This window comes from Armigeres subalbatus, chromosome 3 (genome assembly GCF_024139115.2).
Source record: "Armigeres subalbatus isolate Guangzhou_Male chromosome 3, GZ_Asu_2, whole genome shotgun sequence".
Classification (NCBI taxonomy): Eukaryota; Metazoa; Arthropoda; class Insecta; order Diptera; family Culicidae; genus Armigeres; species Armigeres subalbatus.
The window spans coordinates 314,334,043-314,360,063 of NC_085141.1; the positions used below are offsets into that span (position 1 = coordinate 314,334,043).

At 41.9% G+C, this 26,021-nt stretch overlaps 3 protein-coding genes across 5 annotated transcripts in view; 1 reads left to right on the top strand and 2 right to left on the bottom strand.

Annotated features, from left to right (window-relative positions):
- LOC134225337 (proton-associated sugar transporter A-like) overlaps positions 1 to 16,829 on the top strand; it is a 74,547-nt gene extending 57,718 nt beyond the window's left edge. For 2 of the 3 annotated variants that reach the window (XM_062705313.1, XM_062705314.1), the window contains exons 2-7: positions 434 to 496; positions 1,098 to 1,419; positions 1,523 to 1,785; positions 1,850 to 2,125; positions 15,325 to 16,259; positions 16,322 to 16,829. In XM_062705313.1, coding sequence (XP_062561297.1) covers positions 460 to 496; positions 1,098 to 1,419; positions 1,523 to 1,785; positions 1,850 to 2,125; positions 15,325 to 16,259; positions 16,322 to 16,555 — 2,067 coding nt within the window. In that variant the 5' untranslated portion in view covers positions 434 to 459 and the 3' untranslated portion in view covers positions 16,556 to 16,829. The remainder of the gene's footprint in view (positions 1 to 433; positions 497 to 1,097; positions 1,420 to 1,522; positions 1,786 to 1,849; positions 2,126 to 15,324; positions 16,260 to 16,321) is intronic. The other variant, XM_062705315.1, reaches the window with a different exon arrangement.
- A 2,801-nt stretch (positions 16,830 to 19,630) lies between these two features.
- On the bottom strand, positions 19,631 to 22,174 carry LOC134222666 (uncharacterized). Its single transcript, XM_062701826.1, has one exon. It carries the CDS (start codon positions 22,172 to 22,174, stop codon positions 19,631 to 19,633), a length of 2,544 nt encoding a protein of 847 aa, XP_062557810.1.
- On the bottom strand, positions 22,174 to 25,426 carry LOC134222667 (uncharacterized). The gene is made up of 2 exons (XM_062701827.1): positions 23,468 to 25,426; positions 22,174 to 22,983 (listed from the first exon to the last, which is right to left on the bottom strand). The coding sequence occupies exons 1-2, from the start codon at positions 25,424 to 25,426 to the stop codon at positions 22,174 to 22,176; spliced, it is 2,769 nt and encodes a 922-aa protein (XP_062557811.1).
- Positions 25,427 to 26,021: the final 595 nt, after the last annotated feature.

Consider the following 26,021-nt stretch of genomic DNA (forward strand, 5'->3'; position numbering starts at 1 on the left):
CCCATGCAGTTTGTACACAAAACTTCATCTTTTGCCCTAGATTTTCAGAATCGTCTAGAAGTTCAGATGAAATGATCTGCCAGTTTGGCCATGAAGTAAGAAAAAACAGTTCAATATTTGTCAAATTCTATTTTAAACTACGAGCAGGATAACTCATGTTTATAACTGTCCCTTGAAAATTGAATATGGAATTAATTATAGAACTGATTGTTACATTTTGGTACTATTATTGTAAACTTTTTGGAAAAGAAATTGTCTTTTATTTCTTTTATTTTAATCAATTCAACTGATTATATAAACTTCATTCAGAGGAATGTTTGACATTTTTACCACCACTTCATCAAAATTGTCAAATCGATTGAACCACAAAAAATAAGTCATACCAGAATATGAATTTGCGGAATTTTAACTCAACCATCCAACGATTTTTCAGCTGAAGAAGCGAGCTTATCAGCCATTATGGGGAAGCTCAACGATGCAGTGGTTTGCTTCAAAGGTACGATTTTCTACCGCACACTAAACAATCATACTTTAATTGGAATCGCTCAAAATTACTCGAAACATTCACTCTAACACTCCAATTATAATACCTCAACCTCACTCTGTATCCACAATCCAGTGATTGTCGACGGTTTCATTGACATGCACAGCAAACACCGAACTGCAGCACAGTGGCGTTTGCAAATCCACTTTCTCGCGAAACCTTTGCCGAAGCATGCTGGAAAGGTATTCGAATCGTACCAACCGTCACTGTAGATCAAAGCGTCATCCGTCATGATTAGGTGCATTACGTGGCGAACCTTCATCGTAATAATTAGTTGCATTGACTGGCCAATCAACCATAGAGCATCATGAAGCTCTTATCAGCAAATCATCGGCTCATTGACCAGGTTTTCTCTCTCGCTCGTTTGCCAGTCATTGCCAGTAGTGCCTGCACGAAACCATCCTTCTTCATTCCCTATCCCACAATTATCCATACGGCGTCAACAACGGGCACTAATCCTTCTTCTCATCCGATAAATAACCTTCTGTTTTGGGGAAATTCAAAAATCGCGCCATGTTCCGGGAACTAAAGTGTGCCCTCAATGTCGTTGTAGCCCGCATCCTCGAGAGCAACACGATCTGGAAGCATCCACGAGCTCGGACAGATCGTCGGCCTCAGCACATCGATCACAGGCAGCGGACCAGTGGTTGCACCTGCAGCAACAGCACCAACGACGATAAATCCATTCCGAACGGTAACGTCCCGAGGAAGCCTCCCTGCGCTGGTTGCACGTCGTCGGAAGACACGGGAATGGTCTCCGGAGCGCTCAACAATTTCCATTACGAGCAGCGGAACGACCCGCTCGTGCGGCAGCTGCGACGTATGCGCGAGCAGAACGCTCAACGCTACGATGCGGACTACTCGCATGTGTTTCGGTGAGTGAATGCCGGCCGCAGTTATGGCATTAATAATCGATCTAAATGTTTATCAACAACCTGACTCAATTTCTGATTGCTTGTTCTGATTCATTCTAAACAGGAGAAAATCACGATGGGACTTCATACGGCTTTCGTTCGTCATCATGGGCATCGAGTTCGTGTACTCGGCCGAGACGGCCTTCGTCTCGCCGATTCTGCTGGGAATTGGTGTAGAGCATCAGCTCATGACCCTGGTTTGGGCTATTTCGCCGTTGATTGGCTTCTTCATGGCTCCGATATTGGGCACATTCAGTGATCGATGCACGGCAAAAATGGGCCGCAGAAGGCCCATTTTGTTGGGCCTGTCGGTGACGATGGTGCTTGGTACGTTGGGTGATGATGTTTCAAACTTAATCAAAAAATCTAATTTTTTGTTATCGTATTTTAGGATGCATTTTGGTTCCCTTTGGGGAGAACTTCGGACGATTATTTGGTGACCTAGGTGAGGTTTTGGCAACCAACAACATTAGTGACGCTTTGAATGGGAATTTAACGGAATTTGTGGGATACGATTTCACTCGCGTGGAACAGGACATACTGGATCACACGATGGACTACAAGTGGGCCATCTTTTTCACCATTCTGGGAACGCTGGTGTTGGACTTCAGTGCCGATACATCGCAGACGCCAGCTCGTGCCTATCTGTTGGACATTTGCGTGCCAGGTAAGATTGTACCCTTTGAAACTATTTTAATACGTGATTGATTAGAGTTCGCCGCTGCTAAGGATAATTTATATTGTTGACTATTTGGATTTCCAGTATTAGAATCAAAACAACTATATTCTATGCTTTTTGGTATGATATTCCGATTGTTTGTTTTTCATTATCATCAAATTGGTTGTTTTGATCCATAGATTGACAGAAAAGCCAAAATAGTCAATATGATTAGAATAAAATGTAAAAGTAATCTATCGCATTAAACATATCAACAGAACATTGTTTACTTGACCTCGCAGTTCACTCCTCAAATATCAACCAACAAATTTAACTACCTTCGCAATTTCAGTAATGAGCAGCGTTTCAATGTTTTTCTTCTTCTAACATTAAGAATTTCAAGGACAATCACAGAGTCCTAAAATGGATGCCATAATTGGCGTCCTAGTCTTCACCTCGCGCTTTTGACTCACAAATGTCATTTTATAAATGATCAACAGATGTGGTAATAATTTTTATGAGTTGAGCAAAGTTGAAAAACTCCTTATAGTTGATGCCTATCGCGTGCATTTAGATACATCCAATACATTCAGAGTCCGAACCAAAGTTTAAACTCAGCAATCTTTAATAGAGGTTGCTGTGTATCCGGTTCTCAGTTGGATATTGTTTTCACAAATCTTTTTTTCCAATTTTTTCACCGAGTAACAATCCCACCGAAGTCTGCCGTATTGTTTATGATTCACAATATGTTCTTCTCGGTACATCTGATGCATAGGTCTGCATAGCATAGCATAGTTACGGCGTATTCGTAGATTGGACACTAGTGATACTCATGTTTTTCTTTTGAAATCTTAATTCAGATTACCATCGGAAATCAAGGTGGGTGTGATCTTTGATTTCAATTTAGGACAAAAATCACAAAAGCATGAGGATTACTACTCCTGGCCACGACCATTTTCACCGTTACTTGGGAGGAGAAGGAAGTGTTGATGTAACTTACTAAATAAGAGGCCCCCAACTCAGCGACGCCCTCATAAGCACCACGGAGTTGGATATTGGAGAAGCGGGATGGTATATTCGTTGGATAGCTGACAATTTGACTGTGGTAGATCTTACACCATAACACACCACGCAAAGGTGTCTACCCAGCGTTACGGGGGTGTACATCTGATACATAGGTCCGCACCACAAACATTTGTTTTGTTCCCGCGGAGTATTGTACGCAGTATTTTTCTTTCGAAAACTCCGAAAATTTTCCGGTATACCTCTTTAAGATGGAGTTTTATGCAGTGCAAATTTGGTTTCCATATGCATGCATGTAACGAGATCTACGCTGGTTACGTAAGCCTTACAAGGCCCTATTCACTGGAAGCGTTATTGCCACATGTCACAAGCGTTCCAAGCTAAATAAATTATTCAATAACTTCAAACCAGAGCATTAGTGATTAATCATAGATTTAATCATGATTAATGAATAATGGGTTATTTAATCATTATTCATTAATTATAATCATACAAAAAATACGATTCAATCATTAATCACTAATCGTTAATCATAGATTTTTGCATTTAATCATTAATCACTAATCGTATTCATGCTTGTTTTGAGTTTATTCATTAATCATCAATTTTAATCATTGCATACATTGCTTTTATTCATTATTCTTTAATCATAATCATACAATTTTTATACCTTTAATAACATAATTTGGTAGAAAGGTTACTTGATTATTGATCACTATGCAAATCAATAAATTTGATTATTCATAATCATTAATCATTAATCATATCGATCGTTAATCATTAATCATACACATATTGTGTCAACATTTAATCACGATCGGTAATCGTTAATCATACTTCAATCGTTTTATTCTTTAATCATAATCGTTAATCATTGTCAAAAATTATTTTAATCGTTAATCATAATCATTAATCATTGTCAAAAATGAATTAATCATTAATCATAATCTTTAATCATAGAGTTGAATGGTTTAATCATAAGAAATTTAATCATTCATTGGAATCTTTATTCATTAACGCTCTGCTTCAAACACTTCTCCTTCAAGTACTACCCATCAGCACCAGTCTCGAAATATAAATATCTTTTGCCAGCACAAAAGAATCATTCACTCCAAAACGGAATCCCATAAAAAATTATGAGCCAAAACAAGAGAAAGAGCATAGGCAAACAAACATACTTCTTTGATTATTTTTAGTTTTAGTTGTAGCAAATCGATGTAAATAGAGAATCGAACCATTTGGAAATTATTCACACAAACGAATAAAAGCGTTCATTAATCAATAGATTAAGTACTAAATATGACCGCATTATTCAATTATTTGGATATGGGAAATTAAGAGCAAATGAGTACGAGTACGAGTGAAGGCTATATATTCGCTCCAAAAACAAACTTTTTATCGGAAGCCCGGAGACCCATAGTGTTATATATCAATCGACTCAGTTCGACGAATTGAGGTGATGTCTGTGTGTGTGTATTTGTTTTTTTTTTCAGTAGGGTGGGAATCTGCATCCAGACACCGGTGGGCTACCGGCGAACGGGGTTAGCTGCCGCCGACCCGCTAAAACCACCCTGTTCACAGACCCTGAGTCTCCCCGGAACAGTCTTGCGGCATTACTTCTGGGAGGGGTCCGTGCGACTACGCACGCTTACATACTAGCTACCCATTAGCTTCAAATCTCAACTAGCTACTCACTAGTTCCTCTACCTCCTGACTAGCTTCCCACTAGTCGGCGCTACCCGACTGCTGCTCGGCGCGCCAATTGCGCTGCATGATGCTGACAAATTGAGTGGTAGCGGCCGAGACCGCGTTCTACTTTTCAACCTCTTGACACATTATCTGGATAAGATTATCCGGGATAGTGGCCCTCCCGTAGACCTCAAACATTCTTCTTTTAACATCGACGAAATGAGGACAGACGAATAGTACGTGCTCGGCAGTTTCGTCGACCCCTGGGAATCACTCTGAGGCAGGTTACGTTCGACGCTAAGCGAGGAGGCCCAAGCTGGGCCGCCGTATCTAAGGATAGATACGGCAACCCCAGCTAATAACCTGCTTCTGCTGGAGCGCACCCTCGAGCTATTGGACATCATCCTGGATAATGCCACAATAGCTGTCGAAGCTCTCCTGCAGGCGTAATCTACTTGACTGCCAAAGTCCAGTCTATAGTCGATCAACACCCCGAGGAGCTTCACCTCCCGCTTGGAAATGATCTCACAGTCGCCCACGCGAACCACTGCCTCCTGTACCAACTTACGGTTGTTAACAACAACCAACTCCGTTTTATGATGAGCTAGCCCCAGCTGCCTTGAGCTCATCCATTCCTCTACTATAGCGATCCACCTCAACAATCGACTCTCCGTAAACCTCCAGCGTCAGCGAAGCCAACGATCTTAACACCTGGGGGAACTTCAGTCTTAAAACACTGTCGTACATAGTGTTCCATAGCACCGGACCCAGGATAGATCACTGAGGGACTCCTGCGGTGATAGAAGCACTACCCTCCCCTTCATCGGTCTCGTATAAGAGTACGCGATTCTGGAAATAGCTTTCTAAAATGTTGTACAGGCCCACCGGAATGCCCAACCGGAGTAACGCTTGTGCTGTTGAATGCATTCTTGACGTCGAGCGTCACAATCGCACAGAATCGAGTTCCCCTCCGCTTGCGTTGTATCGCTACTTCCGCAGTTTTCACAACCGAGTTGATAGCATCCACCGTGGACCTACCCTTACGAAACCCAAACTGATTGCTTGACAGGCCGTTCGTACCTTCGGTGTACGGGGTCAGCCTGTTGAGGATAATCCTCTCAAGCAACTTCCATGTGGTGTCCAGTAGGCAGATTGGTCTGTACGCCGATGGGTCACCTGGTGGTTTCCCGGGCTTCGGCAACAGCACCAGCTTCTGTCTCTTCCACGTATCGGGGAAACTGCGCTCGTCCAGAACATGTCTGGGTTAGCCATGATCGCTGCCTTCAGAGCGAGGTTTGGCACTCCGTCGGGCCCCGGAGCTTTGTTCGTGTCGAGGGTTCGGGCCACCGCAAGCAACTCTTCGTTCGTCACCGCTGCCACTTCAGCCGCACTCGCGTTCTGCGGTGCTGGGGGTGGCCAAGGACTTGTGGCATGGGACGGGAAGAGAACCTCGATAATGCGATTCTACCTTTCTGGCGACCGTTCGGGAGGCGCCAGCCCCCCTCTGGTCTTCGCCATTACTATCATGTGGGCATCGCCCCAAGGATTAGCATTGGCGTTCAGGCATAGGTTGTCAAAACAGTTTCTTTTACTACTACTGATGGCCTTGTTAAGGGCCAACTTCGCAGCTTTGAACGTTAAGCGGTGTTCATACCTTAGCTGCTCAGAGCGGGCTCTCTGCATCCTTCGCCTGTTACCCTCCAGTCCCAGTGCCGCGGTGAAAACTTCGCTGTCGAAGCTTTGAGGCTTCCACCCACGGACCTGACGGGGATTTTGGTCCAGCAAAAGTACTAAATATTTGGCTTCGCTAGACTAATTGATTGGAACCCCATTCATAGTGACAATATGTCTGCTAGATGGTTTCAAATAAGAAGCTCTCGGCTTATGTGGGAAAATTATAAACTAAGTTTTGGAAGCATTCGGGGAAATTTACCATTTTTGCAAGTAAGTGGAGAAAATATACAAACTTTTTTGCAATCTACTACAAATGCCACAAAGGCTTCGCCCTTTGACTGAAGGCCCGTGTCATCTGCAAACAAAGAATTTTAACACCCTGGTGGTAAATCAGGTAAGTCAGAAGTAAAAATGTTATACAATATGGGCCCCAGTATGCTGCCTTGGGGGACACCAGCCCTTACAGGTAATCTATCAGATTTAGAATTCTGATAGTTTACCTGCAGTGAGCGATCTGATAAATAATTTTGGATCAGTTTAATAATGTACAGAGGAAAATTAAAATTCATCAATTTTACAATCAAACCTTCATGCCAAACACTGTCAAATGCTTTTTTTATATCAAGAAGAGCAACTCCAGTCGAATATTCTTCAGATTTGTTGAGCCGAATTAAATTCGTAACTTTTAATAACTGATGGGTGGTTGAATGCCCATGGCGAAAACCAAATTGCTCATCAGCTAAAATAGAATTATCATTAATATGAACCATCATTCTATTTAAAATAATCTTTTCAAACAGTTTGCTTATTGAAGAAAGCAAACTGATTGGGCAATAACTAGAGGCAGATGGATTTTTGTCCGGCTTCAAAATTGGAACAACTTTGGCGTTTTTCCATTTATCTGGAAAGTATGCCAATTGAAACCATTTGTTAAATAAATTAACCAAAAAGGATAAAGAGCTCTCAGGAAGTTTTTTGATAAGTTTGTAGAAAATATCATAATCACCCGGTGCTTTCATATTTTTAAATTTTCTAGTAATAGATTTCACTTCATCCAAATTAGTTCCCAACGAAGGGTCAAAAACATTCTCTTGGTTGAGAATGTCTTCGAAGCTAATAATTTTAATTAGCTAATAAATAATAATTTTGGTTTTTGACCAGCTTCAAGATTAAATACGATAGATTCTTTGAATTACCAAGAAGTATTACCCTAGATCGGAAAAGGGATGAGATTAGAGCTCACGTGAAGGTATCTATTCAGCGTTACGGGATGAAAAAGATGCATAATTCTGCCTCTAAATATGAGGTACTGCTGTTTTTCCTATCAAAAATAGACGGACGTTGACATTTTGAATTTACATTCATCACCAGTCCAGTCGCTACATCTGCTTAAAGTGCTGCGTTAAACCTACCTTTCACACTCTGGTTATATTTGTTGACTCGCTTGACGGCCTCCCAATTAACACCAGTCGATTATTGGTTGACTTTGTGGCCAGGCTTCACAAATGCATGGTAATTCAAATTTAACATATTTTTCAATGTACAATTGAGCCGAAAAGTGTCAATAGCACCTTATTTTTTTTGCAAAAGTCGGAGCTACAAGCTATTCAAGCGATGGAAAAGTTTGGTAATTCTAGCTGGATGTCGAACCGTATAAACGTTTGTTTAACTCCTTAGTTTAATATCCACTAGAAATACTAGAATAAGAGATCGGCGAAGACGCCATCTTGTTTCCAATCGAACCATCAAAAGCGGTTCCATTTCGACTTGTTTACTTTTTGCGCCCATAAGAAGCAAGCAAAAAGTTCAAGTGCTGCCAGTATCATTTTCACGATTTCATGCATTTTCATACGTTGCCATTTCGACAGTTTTTCACTCCGCCGGTCTCTGGTTATAGGGTTGCTAATATCCGCCTACTGTCACCGTCAGCATGACGCCATCGACCTCTTCCGGCGTACTGCTTTTTTAAGGCCTATTCTTATTGTGGCCGGGCCGGGGTGAGAAAGCTTTCGAATTTATGCTGGGATATTTGCCAGTACACATTGCGCCTAGAGATGTCGTAAATTAATCGATTACTTCGATTAATCGATTAATCGTTGTAATAATCGATTAATTTTGAATCGATCATTACCTAACGATTAATCGATTCAATAATCGAGAGAGATCGAGAGTAATCGATTTGTTACTAATCGATTAATCAGGATTTTACGACATCATAAGGATGTCGCAAATTAATTGATTACTTCGATTAATCGATTCATCGTTGTAATAATCGATTAATTTTGAATCGATTATTATCCAACGATCAATCGATTCAATAATCGACAGGAATCGAGAGTAATCGATTAGTTACTAATCGATTAATCGGGATTTTACGACATCTCTAATTGCGCCGGGTTATCCCGGCTGGGTAAATTGTATATACGCACACTAATAATATTCGAATAGAAAACGAACGTCAAATAAAATTAACGAAAACAAAACATTATAAAATGTAATGAGAAAAGCAGTTTGGTGGGGTCGAAATCGCGCTTTAGAGAGACAGATTTATTAGTTTCACCAATTCGCATTTATTTGAATTCAATTTAATGCAATGAAATGTTCTGATATCCACATAAAAGTGAATTCAATTATTCCACAAAGAACACATCTGTATTAAAAGACTCCTCTGGGAATTCCTCCCAAATTTCTTTGACAATTCATCTTGAGAAAATTCCGCTGGAAATACTTTCATAAATTCCTTTTTTGAGTATTTACCCGAGAATTTCTCTGGTAGATATTCCGAAAATTCATATGAAAATTCTTCCTAAATTTCTCTGGTATCTGCTCCAGAAATTCCTTCGAGCATTCTTGAAATGTCTCCTTAAATTCCTGTACTTCTCCGAGAACTCCACTGGGATTCCCCTGGTAGTCCTTCCAGAATTAACGAAGGAATTCCCGCAATAATTCCCAGATTTTCCGAAGGAATTCCCAAGAGAATTCTCAGAGTAATTTGGGAAAAATTTCCGGAGCAAATACAATTTGAGAGGAATTCCTGAAAGATTTCGCCTGAAAACCACCCCCACTATTTTCTCTATTCCTAGAATTTCCAAGGGAACTTTAAGAATTTCCGAAGGAATTCTCAAAAGAATTTATCTTCGCAGATAAATTTAGTAGGAATTTTCTGAGCAAATGAATTTTCCCAAAGAAATTCCCAAAGGAATTCCCAAAGAAATTCCCAGAGGTATTCGCAAAGGAATTCTCGAAAGAATTTCCAGAGAAATTCCCAAAGGAATTCCTAGAGAAATTTGCAGAGGAATTCCCAAAATAATTCCCACACACTTAAAATTAATCGCCGACTTCGGTAAAATTTTACCGAAATCTCAACCGCTGAACTGTTCGGTAAATTATTTTACTGAGTTTCGGTGATTTTGACAGTTGAGCAAAGGAAAAGATTACAAAAAATCAGTAAATTAATGTACCGAACAGTTCAGCGGTTGAGATTTCGGTAAAATTTACCGAATACTGTAAAATGAGCTAAGTGTACAGAGAAATTCCCGGAGGAATTCACAGAGAAATTCCCAAAAGAATTCCCAGAGGAATTTTCAAAAAGAATTTCCAGAGGAATTCTCAAAGGAATTCCCAAAGGAATTCTCAGAAAAATTTCCAAAGAAATTCCCAGAGGAATTTTGAAAAATAATTCCCAGAGGAATTCCAAGAGGAATTCCCAAAGGCATTTCAGAGAAATTCCCAAAGGAATTCTCAGAGGAATAGCCAGAGAAATTTCCAGAGGAATTCCCAAAGGAATTCCCAGTGGAATTCCCTAAGGAAATTCCAAAGGAATTCTTAAATGAACTCCCAAAGAAAATGCCCAAAGGAATTCCCGTAAGAAATCCCGGAGAAATTCCTGGTGGAATTTCTGGAGGAATTCCTGGTGGAATTTCCGGAGGAATTCCTGGAGGAATTTCCGGAGGAATTCCTGGTGGAATTGCCGGAGGAATTCTTGGTGGAATTTCCGGAGGAATTCCTGGAGGAATTTCCGGAGGAATTCCTGGAGGAATTTCCGGAGGAATTCCTGGAGGAATTTCTGGAGGAATTTCCGGAGGAATTCTTGGAGGAATTTCCGGAGGAATTCTTGGAGGAATTTCCGGAGGAATTCCTGGAGGAATTTCCGGAGGAATTCCTGGAGGAATTTCCGGAGGAATTCCTGGAGGATTTTCCGGAGGAATTCCTGGAGGATTTTCCGGAGGAATTCCTGGAGGATTTTCCGGAGGAATTCCTGGAGGAATTCCCGGAGGAATTTCTGGATGAATTTCCGGAGGAATTCCTGGAGGAACTTCCGGAGTAATTCCTGGAAAAACTCCATGAGGAATTTCTGGAGGAACTCCCGGAGGAATTCCTGGAGGAATTCCTGGAGGAATTCCTGGAGAAATCCCCGGAGGAATTCCAGGAAGAATTTCCAAAGGAATTCCTGGAAGAATTTCCGGAGAAATTTATGGAGGAATTTCCTGATGAATTTCCTGGGGAATTCATGGAGGAATTTCCGGAGGAATTCCTGAAGGAATTTTCGGAGGAATTCCTGGGTGAATTTTTGGAGGAACTCCCGGGTGAATTCCTTGAGGAATTTCTGGAGGAACTCTCGGGTGAATTTCTGGAGGAATTTGCGGAGGAACTCTTGGAGGAATTCCTGGAGGAATTCCTGGAGGAATTTCCGGAGGAATTCCTGGAGGAATTACCGGAGGAATTCCTTGAAGAATTCCCGGAAGAATTCCCGGAGGAATTCCTGGAGGAATTCCTGGAGGAATTCTCGGAAAACATTCCTGGAGGAATCCCCGGAGGAATTCCTGGAGGAAGTCCTGGAGGAATTCCCGGAGGAATTTAGGAGGAATTCCCGGAGGAATTCCTAGAGGAATTTCCGGAGAAGTTCCTGGAGGAATTCCTGGAGGAATTCTCGGAGGGATTCCTGGAGGAATTCTCGGAGGGATTCCTGGAGGAATTCCCGGAGGGATTCCTGAAGGAATTCCTGGAGAAATTCCCGGAGGAATTCCCGCATGAATTCTTGGAGGAATTCCCGCAGGAATTCCTGGAACAATTCCCGCATGAATTCCTGGAGCAATTCTCGGAGGAATTCCTGGAGGAATTTCCGGAGAAGTTCCTGGATGAATTACCGGAGGAATTCCTGGAGGAACTCCCGGAGGAATTCCTGGAGGAACTCCCGGAGGAATTCCTGGAGGAATCCCCGGAGGAATTCCTGGAGGAATCCCTGGAGGAATTCCAGGAGGAATTCCAGGAGGAATTTCCAAAGGAATTCCTGGAAGAATTTCCGGAGAAATTTCTGGAGGAATTTCCGGAGGAATTTCTGGAGGAATTTCCGGAGGAATTCCTGAAAGAATTTCTTGAGGAATTCCTGGAGGAATTTACGAAGGCTTTCCCGGAGGAATTTCCGGCAGAATTTCTGGAGGACTTACTGGAGGAATTCCTGGAGAAATTTCCTTAGGAATTCCTGGAGAAATTTCTTGAGGCTTTCCTGGAGAAATTTCCGGATGATTTCCTGGAGGAATACTCCGAGGGATTACGGTGGAATCCCTGGAAAAATGATGGAGGTATTTCTGGAAAAATTAGCGGAAGAAGTCTTGGAGGAATATCCGAGGAAATTCCTGGAAGAATTTCCGAAGGAATTCTCAGAAGAATTTCTGAAAGGATTCCTGAAGGAATTCCTGTAGGCCTTTCCGGAGGAATTCGACGGTTCATTTCCGGAAGAAATCCTGAAGAAATTTCCAGAGGGATTCGTGGAGAAATTTCCAAGGAATTTCTAAGAGACCTTCTAGAAAAATTCTTAATGGAGCACCCGGAATACTTTCTGGTGGATACTCTCGAGGAATTCCTGGAAAGATTATAGGAGGAATTCCCAGAGGCATTCGCGGGAAAATTCTTGGAGGTGTTTTCGGAGGAATTGTTGGAATAATTCAAGACAAAATTTTCAAAACGACTTATCTGCTTTTGTAAACAAAGATTCAAACGAAGATTTGACGAATCTGATAGCTCTCCCACGCAAACCAACACCATCAACAGGTAGCAGAATCCTTCATCAACCTATTGATGGTGTTGATTTGCGTGGGAGAGCTATCAGATTCGTCAAATCGTCGTTTGAATCTTTGTTTACAAAAGCAGATAAGTCGTTTTGAAAATTTTGTCTTGAATTACAGGAATTTCGTTTAAGGAAACTTCTGGAAAAATTCCAGCAGCAAATCTCAGAGGAGATATTTCCTGGCGAATTTATGGAAAAAAAATCTTGAGAGAGCTCGCGGAAGTCTTTCTGGTGGAATTCCAGAAGGGATGCCAAGAGAGATTCCAGGATAAATTCCCGGAGGCACTTGCGGAAAAATTCTTGTTGGTGTATTGGGGGAGTTGTCGGGGAAATTGTAGAAAGAGTTCCTGGAGGAATGTTTGATGTAAGACTCTGAAGAATTCCAAGAGGAATTGCTGTAAGTCTTCGTAGAAAAATTCATGAAAGTATTTCCGGAGACTCGTTGAAGTAATTCTCGGCGGGATTTCTGAAATGATTGTCGAAGAACTTGCTGCAGGAACTGCGTTTTACGGGAATCCCGTCACGAAATCCTGCGTAAATTTTACTTCATAAATAGTGATGAACATCCTAATTTTTGAAAAATTCACTATAACAAAGATTTAAAAACAAATTCTTCAGGAAGTTCTCCTCCTCCTTCAGGTTTTGCTCCCGGAATTTCTCCAGCAATTCCTCTGGTAACACTTTCGGAGGAATCCATGCCCGAACTAAACAGGAACGCAGCAATTCTATTTACTAATAAAAATATTATATTAGTTTGCCACGATGAGCTCCGTTAAAACAAAAAACAAGTATTCAAAGTGAAAAATAATATCTATCAACTTTGCTGATTGCTTCCAAAATGAAAACAGAAACAAACTGTCAAATGCGAGAAGCTTTCGGCTTTCGTTGCTCACGCATACAATCACAAACAAAAATATGCTGCCCACCGAGCTGCAACCGGGGAGACAAAATATCGTCGGCAAGAAATGTTTATGACAGCCCGGGCACGGCACGCCGGTTCGATGTGAACGATTGCATTGAAAATACATGCAACCAATTTGAAACATAACCCGACCGGGACCCATCCCCGGCACGGCGCAATGAGAATAGCGCTTTAAGGTTCCCCTAAACACACGCGACGCGATTCGATTTAATCGCTTAGGTATGGGGAGAGCCTTTATTCTATACTAGCAGACCCGTCGAACTTCGTCTCGCCCAGAATTAATTAGTTAGCACAAACATTTATTTTGTATTCACAATTTAAGTTTTACTGCTTTCCAGACGGAGGGGGGCTTGAATCATCTGAAGAACCTTCTCCGGCCAAAAAAACCCTGTATACAAAATTTCACACCGAGTTTCTGAGTCTATTAGGGTCAGACAGACAGAAATTCATTTTTATGTATAAAAAAAGAAGAAGATTCTCATCTTATTCCACAGAAATAGAATGATATGAGTGAAATGACTGCGTAATGAATTCATTAAGTGCTTTCTGAAAGATCTTACTAAAAATTGGAGGAGAATCGTAGGTTTGAAAGCAAATTCATAAAGGGATTATGAAAGGATTTTTAAACAGCTCGGAAATGTTGTGATCAATTTTCATTTAATGAAATAGTTATGACTAGTTTACTTCGTACAAAGTTCCCGAACAGTACTGTATATGAAAACTTGTTAAGGAAATCTTAAAGAAACATCAAGAGGAAATTTTAGATAATTTCTTGTTGCAACTATATTATAGGAACTCCTTGAATAGTTATCTTTTTTTTTTGTAGAACTGCAAGAGTATCGCTTTTAAGATATTTGCTGCAGAAAGCTTGTTTTAGGAGACACTTCTGTCGGCGATTTCAAGAGGATTCTCTAGACATCATTCAGAGCGTTAATGAATAAAGCTTCCAATGAATGATTAAATTTGTTATGATTAAATCATTCAACTCTATGATTAAAGATTATGAATAATGATTATGATTAATGATTAAATTAATTTTTGACAATGATTAACGATTATGATTAATGAATAAAACGTTTGGAGTATGATTAATGATTACCGATCGTGATTAAATGTTGACACAATATGTGTATGATTAATAATTAACGATATCACCCAAAAAACAAATCTGACAATTATTGTATACAATCTGGGCATATACAATTCTGTAAGCTTTTTATAGAAATATTGTATTAAAATAATACAAATCTGTATTATTTCAATACAATAATTGTATTGAAATAATACAGATTTTGTATATGCCCAATTATTATACAGTTTCTGCAAGGTTCTTATGCAGAACTGTATTAAAATCTGCCATCCGCTGGTTGGGTGATGATTAATGATTAATGATTATGAATAATCAAATTAAATGATTAGCATGGTGATCAATAGTCAAGTAACCGTTCGACCAAATTATGTTTTTTTGCCTTTGAAATTGTATGATTATGATTAAAGATTAATGAATAAAAGCTGTGTATGCAATGATTAAAATTGATGATTAATGAATAAACTCAAAACAATGTGATTAATGATTAAATGCAAAAATCTATGATTAACGATTAGTGATTAATGATTGAATCGTATTTTTTGTATGATTATGATTAATGAATGATGATTAAATAACCCATTATTCATTAATCATGATTAAAAAATCTATGATTAATCACTAATGCTCTGACATCATTATAGAATAAATTCGTTTAGATGACCCTCTGAGAAATCTCTCAAATCAACATATTCCCTGTTATCCACACTAATATCTAACCGCGTTCCCCGCTTATCCCATTCCAGAGGACCATGGTCGTGCCTGCAGTACCTTCTCGATTATGGCCGGCATCGGTGGCAGTCTGGGGTACGCTCTCGGCGGAATCAACTGGGACAACACTGTGTTCGGCGATTTTCTCGGCGGAAGCATCAAAACCGTGTTCACCATTGTTACGATCATCTTCATCATTTGCCTGTTCCTCACGGTTACCAGCTTCAAGGAGATTCCGCTGAAGCTGATGGAACAGGACGAGCTGCTGCGTCCGCTGAACGAAGCCATCCTGAAGAAGGAACGCGCCAAGCAGGACGACAAAATATTCTACATCAAGGATGTGAGCAAAGTGTTTGCCATGCAGTTGCAAACCATCGACGAAAAGCAACAGCCCCCAGCGACGCAGTTGATCAATAACGCACTGGCTGCGGAAAGCCGAGAAGTCGACAAAAGTACGGAGGCAAGCGCACTGACAGACGCGGAGCCGGAAGAAGAACCGGAACAGGCGATGAGTTTGAAGGACTTCCTGAAGAGTGTCATCATGATGCCGAAGTCGATTGCTATTCTATGCGTAACGAATCTGTTCTGCTGGATGGGTCACTTGAGTTTCTGTTTGTACTTCACCGATTTCGTCGGCGAGGAAGTATTCAAGGGCAACCCTGCTGCTCCGGCGCAATCCGAATCCTACCAGTTGTACCTGGAAGGAGTTCGTTACGGATGTTTTGGACTTGCAATTTACTCGTTGGCTTGCTCCTGCTATTCGTTCACAATCGAAAAGTTGATCAAAGTGCTGCGCGCTAGGATTGTCTACTGCGGTGGATTGCTGATCGATTCAATCGGAATGATTTTGATGGCAATGTTCCCGAACAAGATTACTGTGTTCGTTTTCAGTGCTACCGGAGGAATTGTCTACGCGCTGCTGTTCACCTTACCGTTCCTGCTGCTCGGTCAATATCACGCCAAAGGACAAGTAAGTTATGAATACGAAATAACATTTTTTAATAAATTCCTAAAATATTTTGGCGTTTTCAGTTCAAAGCAAACAAGGCAACCCGGAAGACGAACAAACCGGAGAAAAAGCGAGGATTGGCCACGGATATCGCCGTTGTTGGTGGAATGATTTTCGTAGCGCAGATCATCGTTTCGTTGGGCATTGGATCGCTGATTGAAGTACTCGGCAGTACATCTGCCGTTATCTATACGGCTGGAATTTGCAGTTTCACTGCAGCGCTGTTATCCACGCGCGTCGTTTATATGGATTTGTAAACAGTCATAAGGTAGCCCAATCGTAAAAGTTCTCAAATAAAAAATTAAATTAATCTTATTAAAACGAAAGCAGACCTCCACTGATTAGTTTTATGTTTGTTTTTAAAATCATTCTTAATCATATGTTAACGAACAACGTAAAATAAAGTTTAATGCATTCTACATTACTGGTAATGTTGTGCATATTATAATGTATTCTAGGCGTATGTTTAAGGTCACCCCTACACTATCGATATCATACGAAATATATTAATTAGCTTTAACCTTACATAAACCAGTTTTATTCTCGGCCGCTTTGTGTGAATATCTAAAACTTTCAGTCGTGGCAGCTACCCAGCGATCAATCAGCTTCATACCATCCATAAGGTACCCCCTCAAATACTATGCCGTCGAATAACACCAATGCACATTGGTCCAGGTAGCAGACAAAATGGTAATAAGTTTTTCAAGTCGAAAATAGCAGAGATAGAAAAAAAAAACTTTGTTCTACAAAGTTGTTTCTAACAGAAAGGGGCTTATTGGGGTTTTCATAAAAATTAGTCCACATTTAAACAAAAAATTAAACTTTTTTATTTGCAGAGATACGGGTATACAATGTTCCGCAAAGTTGTAGTTCAGCCAGTGATCCTTAAAAACGCAGCTTTTTGCTCTAACTTTTTTGTAGCAAATTCCTCAGCAATGTGATGTTCCGACAACTTTTTGAGCTTTGCAGGGCGCAATTTTTCATGTAATTGGCGTTGCCATATCTCATGCGGATAAAAAATTATTTAGTTTTTTTTTTGAAACACGCGTTTTTTTTTCAAACGACTGTATCTATGAATGGCGCAAACGTTTTTTCATATCATCCGCGATTACCACATCTTCCAAACGTGTACCTACCTGTATACCGGGTTGGCTACTGCGTCGATACACCTATGATGCCTGGCGTATTGTAGAGCTCCATAATCGGTCGGTTCTGGACGGTGTTCCTCCAGTTTCCCCGAACGTTCAGGGTCCCAGGTCCGATTCTACCGCGTGCAGCCAGCGTGTTCGTGGCCTTCCTGGTTCGTGGCCCCTGTCTGGTTCTCTGCTGAATGTTGTTTTCGCTATTGATTCTTCCGACATTCGCACTAAGTGACCAGCCAACTGAAGTCTGCCTTATTTTATACCATTCACAATATTTTCTTCTTCGTATACTTGATACACATCCGTAAAAGGGCCTATTCGCAGCAGCAACACGTCTTTCCACTTCACGGGAAACATCATTGTCACATGTCACAAGCGTTCCAAGGTAATCAAATTCTTCAACAACTTCAAGCACATCAAGCACTACCTCAGAACCAACACCAACTAGGTCTTCCTCTATCTCTACCTGCCACCATGTACTTTGTCTTGGTAGAGTTAATGGTTAAGCCTATCCTCGCCGTCACTCTCTTCAGTAAAGCTTCCACTACTGCTCTGCGATCGATTCCATCCAGCGTTGTACGTATCAGTCGAATCAGTTTCGCCGGAAAACCATGTTCGAACATTATCTGCCACAGCTCATTTCTTTTCACTGAATCATACGCTACCTCGAATTTGATGAACAGATGGTGAGTCTGAAAGTTGTACTACCGGAATTTATCAAGCATCATCCACAGGCTAAACATCTGATCCGTCGTTGATCGGCCCTCACGAAGACCTGCCTGGTATTCACCGACGAAGGACTCCTCAAGCGGTCTCAGTCTGTTAAACAGGATACGCGAAAGGATTTTGTTCGCCGAGTCTTTCTTATAGATTGGGCATATGAGGCCATACAACAAACCCGCAGGCAGTTCTTCATCCTCCAATATTTTATGAATAAGTAGTGCATTGATTTATGCAGCTGCTCACTCGTCCTTTCCAGCAGCTTTACTGTGTTTCAACTCGTTTAGAGTCTTTTTAACCTCGTCCAGCGATGGTGGTTCCTCAGCTTGACCACCGCCGACTATGTCCATCCTACATCCATTCATCAAATCTTCAAAGTGCTCCTTCCACCTAGCTGCCACCATAGTCGTGTCTGTCAGCAAATTCCCCTCGCGGTCATTGCACATGGCGGGCACTGGCGCAGTCTTATGCCGCGCGCCATTGACAGTTTCGTAAAACCTCCGCATATCGTTTCTATCCATGTGTTCCTGCACTTCAGCTATCACACTCTCTTCGTGTTGCCTTTTTTCTGCGGTGGATTCGTTTCTCTTCTGCCCTTCCTATACTGTACCGCACTCTGTTGGAACGGCACTAGTATTCGACTACTGGCAACATTTTTCTTTTCCATCACTTGCTGGCACTCCTCATCAAACCAACCATTTCGTTGGCGTCGCTGCAAGTGAATTTCACGCTTTAAATGTTGTCGGGCAACTTTATGAACACATTCTATGAACGAATCATGGATCTAAATATGTATCAAACGTCTCAAAGAGGTTTTGACCGTGTTGTGACCTTACCGTATGTGTTCCAACCAAGATTCCACCAGTTTAAACCGTGCCAATCAGCTGATTGCACATTCAGCCCCAAGTTCTCCTTTCCTTAACAGGTATGACGGCAACGATAAAGACGACAACGACGACGATGATTAGCTTGAATCCAGGTATGTAAAGTTTGCAGGTTCCGTTCCAGATAACCAGGTAAGTAAAATTGTCACTTAATTTCACAATAACTACACTTTATTTATTTCAGGTAAAAATTACTTTGCACTACTCCATACTACACTTTATTCAAAAACTATTGATTATATTTTATCGATCTAGCTTATACGATTTCTGAACTAAGACTGATTTCTTATCGGATATTTCTTCTCAACATTCGTAAACAAAGACGCTATAAAAATTGAAACGACTAACACATACAACATGTAGTATAGGTGGCGGCTCACATCCCTCTCATAATGCAGTCTGAGTTGACCTAATATGCTTCGATTACTCTTTCACTCGCACAATTTCTGGAGGTTTTACCTACACATGTATAAACTATCAACATAGCTGGCCACCTAAATTTGTTTACAAATTTACAATTCTCACTCGCTACACAGAGTATCCTAATTAATATCAAACAAATCACTTTAAACAGTACAAACAATGACTAATTATGTTCTATTTCAGCTGCTGGCTCTTGTTCTTCGTGTGTTGTCGACTGTATCTGGTTTTCGTCGAAAGGTAAAGGATATATACGAGATGATGGTCGGGTATACGTCCCAGATGCTGTTCTCACAGTAACGACTCGAACAACTTTGTCTTTCCCCGGATGAATGGAGATGATTCTCGCTAACGGCCAAGCAGTAGAGGATTTGCTATCTTCACGCACGAGTACTAACTGCCCAACGAAGAGATTGACCGGTGCTGAAGACTTGTTCCGCAGGCAATTTAACTCCGTCAAGTACTCCCTCCTCCATCGACTCCAATGTTGCTGTACAAGCTGCTGCAGCTGCTGATAATGCTTCAATCGATTCGCTGGAATATTCGTGTAATCGGGATCTGGAAGAGCTGCAAACGATGATCCGGTCAAAAAATGACCCGGAGTGAGGACGTCATATTCAGTTGGATCCACCGACAACGGTGTTAGCGGGCGTGTGTTCATATTTGCTTCGACTTGAGTAAGGACTGTAGCGTAATCTTCATATGATAAACGGGCATTTCCAAGAACTTTAGACAGTGTGGTTTTAGTTGTTTTTACTGCGGCTTCCCATAAACCTCCAAAGTTAGGTGCTCTTGGAGGGATGAACAACCACTTTATGCTTCTCTTGGTACATTCGTCGTGGATTTTTTGCTGGTGATCGGAATTATTGAGAAGCTTGTACAATTCTGCTAGTGTGTTTCTGGCACCTTGAAAGTTGGTCCCGTTATCGGAGTGTATTTCTGCAGGTAGGCCTCGGCGAGCAATAAAGCGTCGTAAGGAAGCAATAAATGCTTCCGTGGAAAGATCGCAAACCAATTCCAAGTGGACAGCTTTGGTCGAGAAGCAGACAAATACGGCGATGTAGGCTTTGTGCGCAGCTGCACGGCGGTGGGCCGGTTTCAAATAAACCGGACCGCAATAATCTACACCAGTTATTGCAAATGGTCTGCTGGGAGCTGTTCGTGCTTCTGGTAGCTGACCAACCGGTTGAGTAACAGGGACAGGGTGGTGCCGAAAACAGTTATGGCATTTCCGACAAACTAAGTTCGCCAGTTCTTTGCCGCGTAGAGGCCAGAATTCCTGCCGCATTGTGGCCAAAGTCATTCGTGGACCAGCATGAAGAGAGATGGTGTGGAAATGTTGTGCGATTAACCTAGTCAGAGGATGCTTTCTTGGGAGAATCATAGGGTGATTAGTTTGATAATCTGTTTCGGACAGCTGGAGCCGGCCACCAAGACGAAGAATGCCTTTCTGGTCAATGAAAAGCTGTAGATTCCTTAACGGGGACTTCGACGGTATGGATACCTTCTTCCTCACGGCCTTCATTTCTTCAGAGAAGTTTTGATGTTGAACGGATTTGACTAATGTTTCTTTTGCAGATTGCAATTCCGAAACTGCGAGGAACGGATTTTGATGCAAGGTTCTTTTACGACATCGGGAGATGAAGCGCAAAACAAACGCAGTAATTCGAACCAGCTTCCAGAATGAGGAGTATCGCTCGATTAACCAAATGTCTGGAGAAACCTGATTTGTTAACAGCACAGTCTTTCGTCGCTCTAACAAGTCGTCCGATATTGGTTCCATTATCGATTGCTTTGGCCAATTTTCCTCTACTTGACGTAACCAAACTGGACCAATACGCCACACAGAGTTCTCGAGGAAATTTCTGGGCAGCATACCACGAGAAATGTAGTCGGCTGGATTATCTACTCCTTTGACATGCTTCCAAGTGTGACCATGCGTGAGTCGTTGAATTTCGGATGTGCGATTTCCGATGAATGTTTGCCATGAACTTGATGGTGCTCGTATCCAATGTAATGCTACTGTTGAATCAGACCAAAACCAACAAGGAACTTCCTCCATTCCCAGCGCTGCTGATATCCGAGCATAGAGTTTTGCTCCCAGAAGTGCAGCACAGAGCTCCAAACGTGGCAAGCACACGCGCTTGAGAGGCGCTACCCGAGATTTCGCCGAGATGAGCTCAGTTTTGATTGTTCCATCCTTGCTGGTAGATCGAGCGTACATACATGCACCGTATGCTAACTCTGAAGCGTCACTGAAAATGTGAAACTGCACATCTGTTGCATCGGGTGTGAACAAGTACCGGGGGACCTTGAACGATCGTAGCAAAGGTAACTGCTGATAAAATTCCTGCCATTTGACGCAAATATCTCCTGGAACTACATCGTCCCAGTCAACTGCAATCAACCAAAGATGCTGCATCCTTATTTTCGCCCAGGCGACTACTGGTGAGACGAGACCAAGAGGGTCGTATAGCTGTGCGATTGCCGAAAATACTTTTCGTTTCGTCCATTGCTCATCAATATTCAGTGTCAATACCTCCACTCCGAACTGGTCTGGTTCCATCTCCCAAGCAACTCCAAGTGTTTTGATCTTTTCCGGTTCGAAACGCATCGTTGGTGGACCTTTACCTAACTCTTTAGTTGGATCGTCTAAAACTTCTAGTTTGTTTGAACTCCACTTGCGTAAATGTAGCCCGCCTTCTGCCATCAATGCTTGTGCTTCTTGCCGGAGCACCCGTGCTTGCTCGATTGAATCCGCTCCCGAAATGAAATCGTCCATATAAAAATCTTTGATATCTTTGAAGCTGCATGTTCGTATCGATATCCGATGTCTTCGGCAAGTTTCTGAATCACTCGAGTTGCCAGGAACGACGAGGGTGACAGACCATAAGTTACTGTTTGCAGTTCATAGACTTCAATTGGATCAGAAAGATCGAAACGCCAAAAGACTCGTTGGAGACAAGTGTCCTCTGGATGTATACGGATCTGTCGGTACATTTTTTCCACATCCGCTACCAGGGCTATTGGATGTTTCCGAAAACGCAGCATCAAGTCCAGAAGGTCATCTTGTATGACCGGTCCTGTGAGCAGTGCGTCGTTGAGCGAATGATTTGTGGTAGTCTTTGCTGAACCATCGAAAACTACGCGCAACTTCGTAGTAGTACTCGCTTCTTTGAACACCGGGTGATGTGGAAGATAGAACACTGTACGATCATGATCATTTAGGTTTTCAACGGTACCAACAAGCCTCATGTGCCCCAAACGGATGTACTCTAGCATGAACTCGTTGTAGCGTTTCCGAATGTCAACGTCTCGTCCCAAACGTCGCTCTAATTGTTGAAACCGTCGCATTGCTATGCTCCTTGATTCGCCGATCATCGCATCGAATCCCAAACGTTTCGGATACCGAACAATGTATCTTCCAGTTCCATCCCGTTCTACAGTTTGTTGAAAATAATTTTCGCAGTCTTCTTCTTCTTGTGACATTGGTTTTTGCTCAGTTAACTCCTCTATAGGCTAGGTGTACCAGTTGTGGCTATAGCACCAGTTGTCGCACTAGTGCTTTATATGCGAAATGGTCAATCAAATCACCGCAAACCAAGTTCAAATCGATAAAGCATATTCATATGATACGATAACACCTTTGATTTCCTCCCAAACAAGCAAAGCATAATTGTAAAAATTGATTTTGCTTAATTTTTGACGTCCTTTGCACCAGTTGTGGCACTAGTGGTCCCTATTTGGCCAGTCCCATAAGAAAACAATGGGATTTGCTAAATAAGGAACCAAAATTAAGAATAGTGCCACAACTGGTGCATGCGTTCCTATTATGGATTAATCAATTTTGAGGATAATAACAAATTTTATTGTGGTTTTCACAGCTGTACTAAGGAGCAGAAAGTAAAATCTTTCGCTTGATATATAAAGTCCACCCACATGCCTTTTACTTATTTTTTTAAAAATAATTGTTCTTATGTATGGCGACAATTGGTACACCCACCCTATTCCAGAATCTTTCGATACTTTTGTCTAACGAGTCCGTTATTGCTAGGTGGCAGCTGACCTTCGAATCTGTCCCGTTGCAACCTGATTCACCTGCGGCTACCCATCCAAATACCGTGTTGACGAACACTGGAAGTGTGCCGTCGAATTTCCGTATCTGTAGCCGGCCACCATCAAGAAGGTGGAAGTCGTAGAAGAATTGCGATCCTAGAACAATATCGATTGGTCCAGATAGGAAAAAATCTGGATCTGCCATTTCCATTTCCAGAGGAGGTTTCCAGTTGGCCAGCGGCAGAGATGAAGAAGGTTGATCGTCGGTGACCTGAACCATAACCAAAAAATCCATTGGCTGTGAGAAATCTTTGACACGAGAGCTGATAACCGTGGACACTTCATAGGCAATTTGTTTCCTAGAACGTCCTATACCGCTAATCTCCACCTTTCTATCGCTTCGATGTAACTTTAGCAATTGACATAAATGTTCCGTCATGAGGTTGACCTGCGATCCAGAATCCAAGATAGCCCTAGCGAGATGAGTTCTTCCCCATTTATCCTTTACCTTCAACAGGACCGTCGAGAGAAAAACATGCGAACTGTGAGCTCCCATCGCTAAGTTTGAAGAAACAGTTGGAACCGAACTAGAACCAGAATTACCAGAGTTCGGCGCCCCGCTAGAAGTTGAAGGAGTTGCAGTTCGCAAGGCCATGTCTGCTGTGGAAACCGAAGAAATGGAACCAGAACCAGGAAAACCAGGATGTAATAGCGTATGATGCTTTTTAGAGCAGGTTCGACAACGATACTTGGAAGGACAATCCCGTGCAAGATGATTTCTCCCCAAACAGTTGCTGCAAAGACGTTTGGAGTTTGTAAACTGTAGTCGTTTATCCAATGGTAACCCGTTGAAAGATGGACATTGTGTGATGTAGTGTTGTTCGTTGCAAATCATGCAGTTGGGAAGTGTTTTTTCAGTTGCTGAGTTGACGGAAACCTTGGCAGGGCGATATTTGTAAGTGTTTGTTGAAAACGAACTACTTGAAGTTGACAATCGTTGATCTACTGAAACTACATCCAACACCCGAGTTTGTTTCTTAAGGAATTCTATAAGAACAGGAAAGCGCGGTTCCTCGACGCTCGAAGCATGCTCCTCCCATCGCTTTTGGCTGATGTCATCAAGCTTGGAAACCATCAGATGTGTCAGTATTGCTCCCCAGCCGCTTGTCCGTTCTCCCAATTGGTCCAAAATTTTAGTATTTCGTTCAAAACAGTCGATGAGTTCATGAATACTGCTTGCTGACTCCTTCCGCATTTTGGGATACTCAAACAAAGCATTCAGATGGCGCTTCATCAGCAAATATTTGTTTGAAAACCGTGCTACCAAACTGTCCCAAGCAACCCTATAATTAGCATCACTCATAGGAAACGAATCTACTAGTTTTAGTGCATCACCTTTCAAAGAGGCCCGGAGATAGTGGATTTTTTGTATGTCACCAAGTTCCGGAGAAGAATCGATGAGGGCCTTGAAAGTATCATGGAACGCAAGCCATTTCTCGTAATGTCCATCGAATTCGGGTAGGTTGATTTGCGGCAGACGGACGTACGTATGAACATTGTTGTGTTCACCACCAGTGGCAGCCGCAGGAACATTTTGGTTTGCGGTTTGCTGTATTTCCCGTGGTAATTTTCCTTCCAACCCTGCCCTTACCTCAAAATACTTTTCTTCGAAATCTCCCCTCACTTGCCGGTGTTGATCGATGTTCTCTTCATACTCCTCTGTGCCCTCGATCTCTGATTGTATTTTCTCGAATTCATTCCACTTTGCCTCCAATTTCTCCAATCGAAGCTTCAGGTGCAGCTCACTTGGTGCTTCTGTATTTTGCAGATACTTATCCATACGAATCAAGAAGTCCATGATGTTATCACGTGCAGTTATACTCGACTCCAGCTTCTTTCCTCCCATGATGACACGTGAAGTCGATGAAAGATTGTATGATGAAGCAACCAGCAGAAGCTTCTGCAAAAACACACAAAGCGAAGCACCCTTTGCGAAAGAAATAAGATACGTTGGACAGGTACTCACCTTGTGAGCCTGTCAAACAAGCCTTGTATTTCAGTTACTTCTACCGCAAAGCACCACAGCTTGCTTCACAGGACTCAATCTACCATTCACCAGCGCACTCGCAATCCACACCATAGAAAATTTCTATAAACAAGCCACAGGAGAAGCACCTTCAACGCTTTAGGTGGATTATCGGACAGATACTCACGTGGTGAGCCTGCACGACAGGCCTTGTATTCAATTTCTTTCCACCGCAACGTATTACAGCCTAGTCCACACGCTCCGAAATGCCATTCATCAAAGAACTCGCAACTCAAACTCTCTCGTTAATCTGCTCGACAGGATGCATTCAAGACCACCAATATTGTATCGACGCAATCCACAACATATATCACTGCTTTCTGTAATTGATTCGACAAGCAAAGCACCTTTCACACTACAGGGTGGATAGTCGGACAGATACTCACCTTGTGAGCCTGCTCGACAGGCCTTGTAT

What these genes read in the sequence shown, in the direction of transcription:
- LOC134222667 (XM_062701827.1), bottom strand. Translation starts at nt 25,426, where the DNA reads ATGGGAGGAAAGAAGCTGGAGTCGAGTATAACTGCACGTGATAACATC. An exon ending in TCGAAAGATTCTGGAATAGG is followed by an intron (nt 22,984 to 23,467) that starts GTGGGTGTACCA and finishes TGGTACACCTAG; the next exon opens with CCTATAGAGGAGTTAACTGA.
- LOC134222666 (XM_062701826.1), bottom strand. Translation starts at nt 22,174, where the DNA reads ATGGCAGAAGGCGGGCTACATTTACGCAAGTGGAGTTCAAACAAACTA.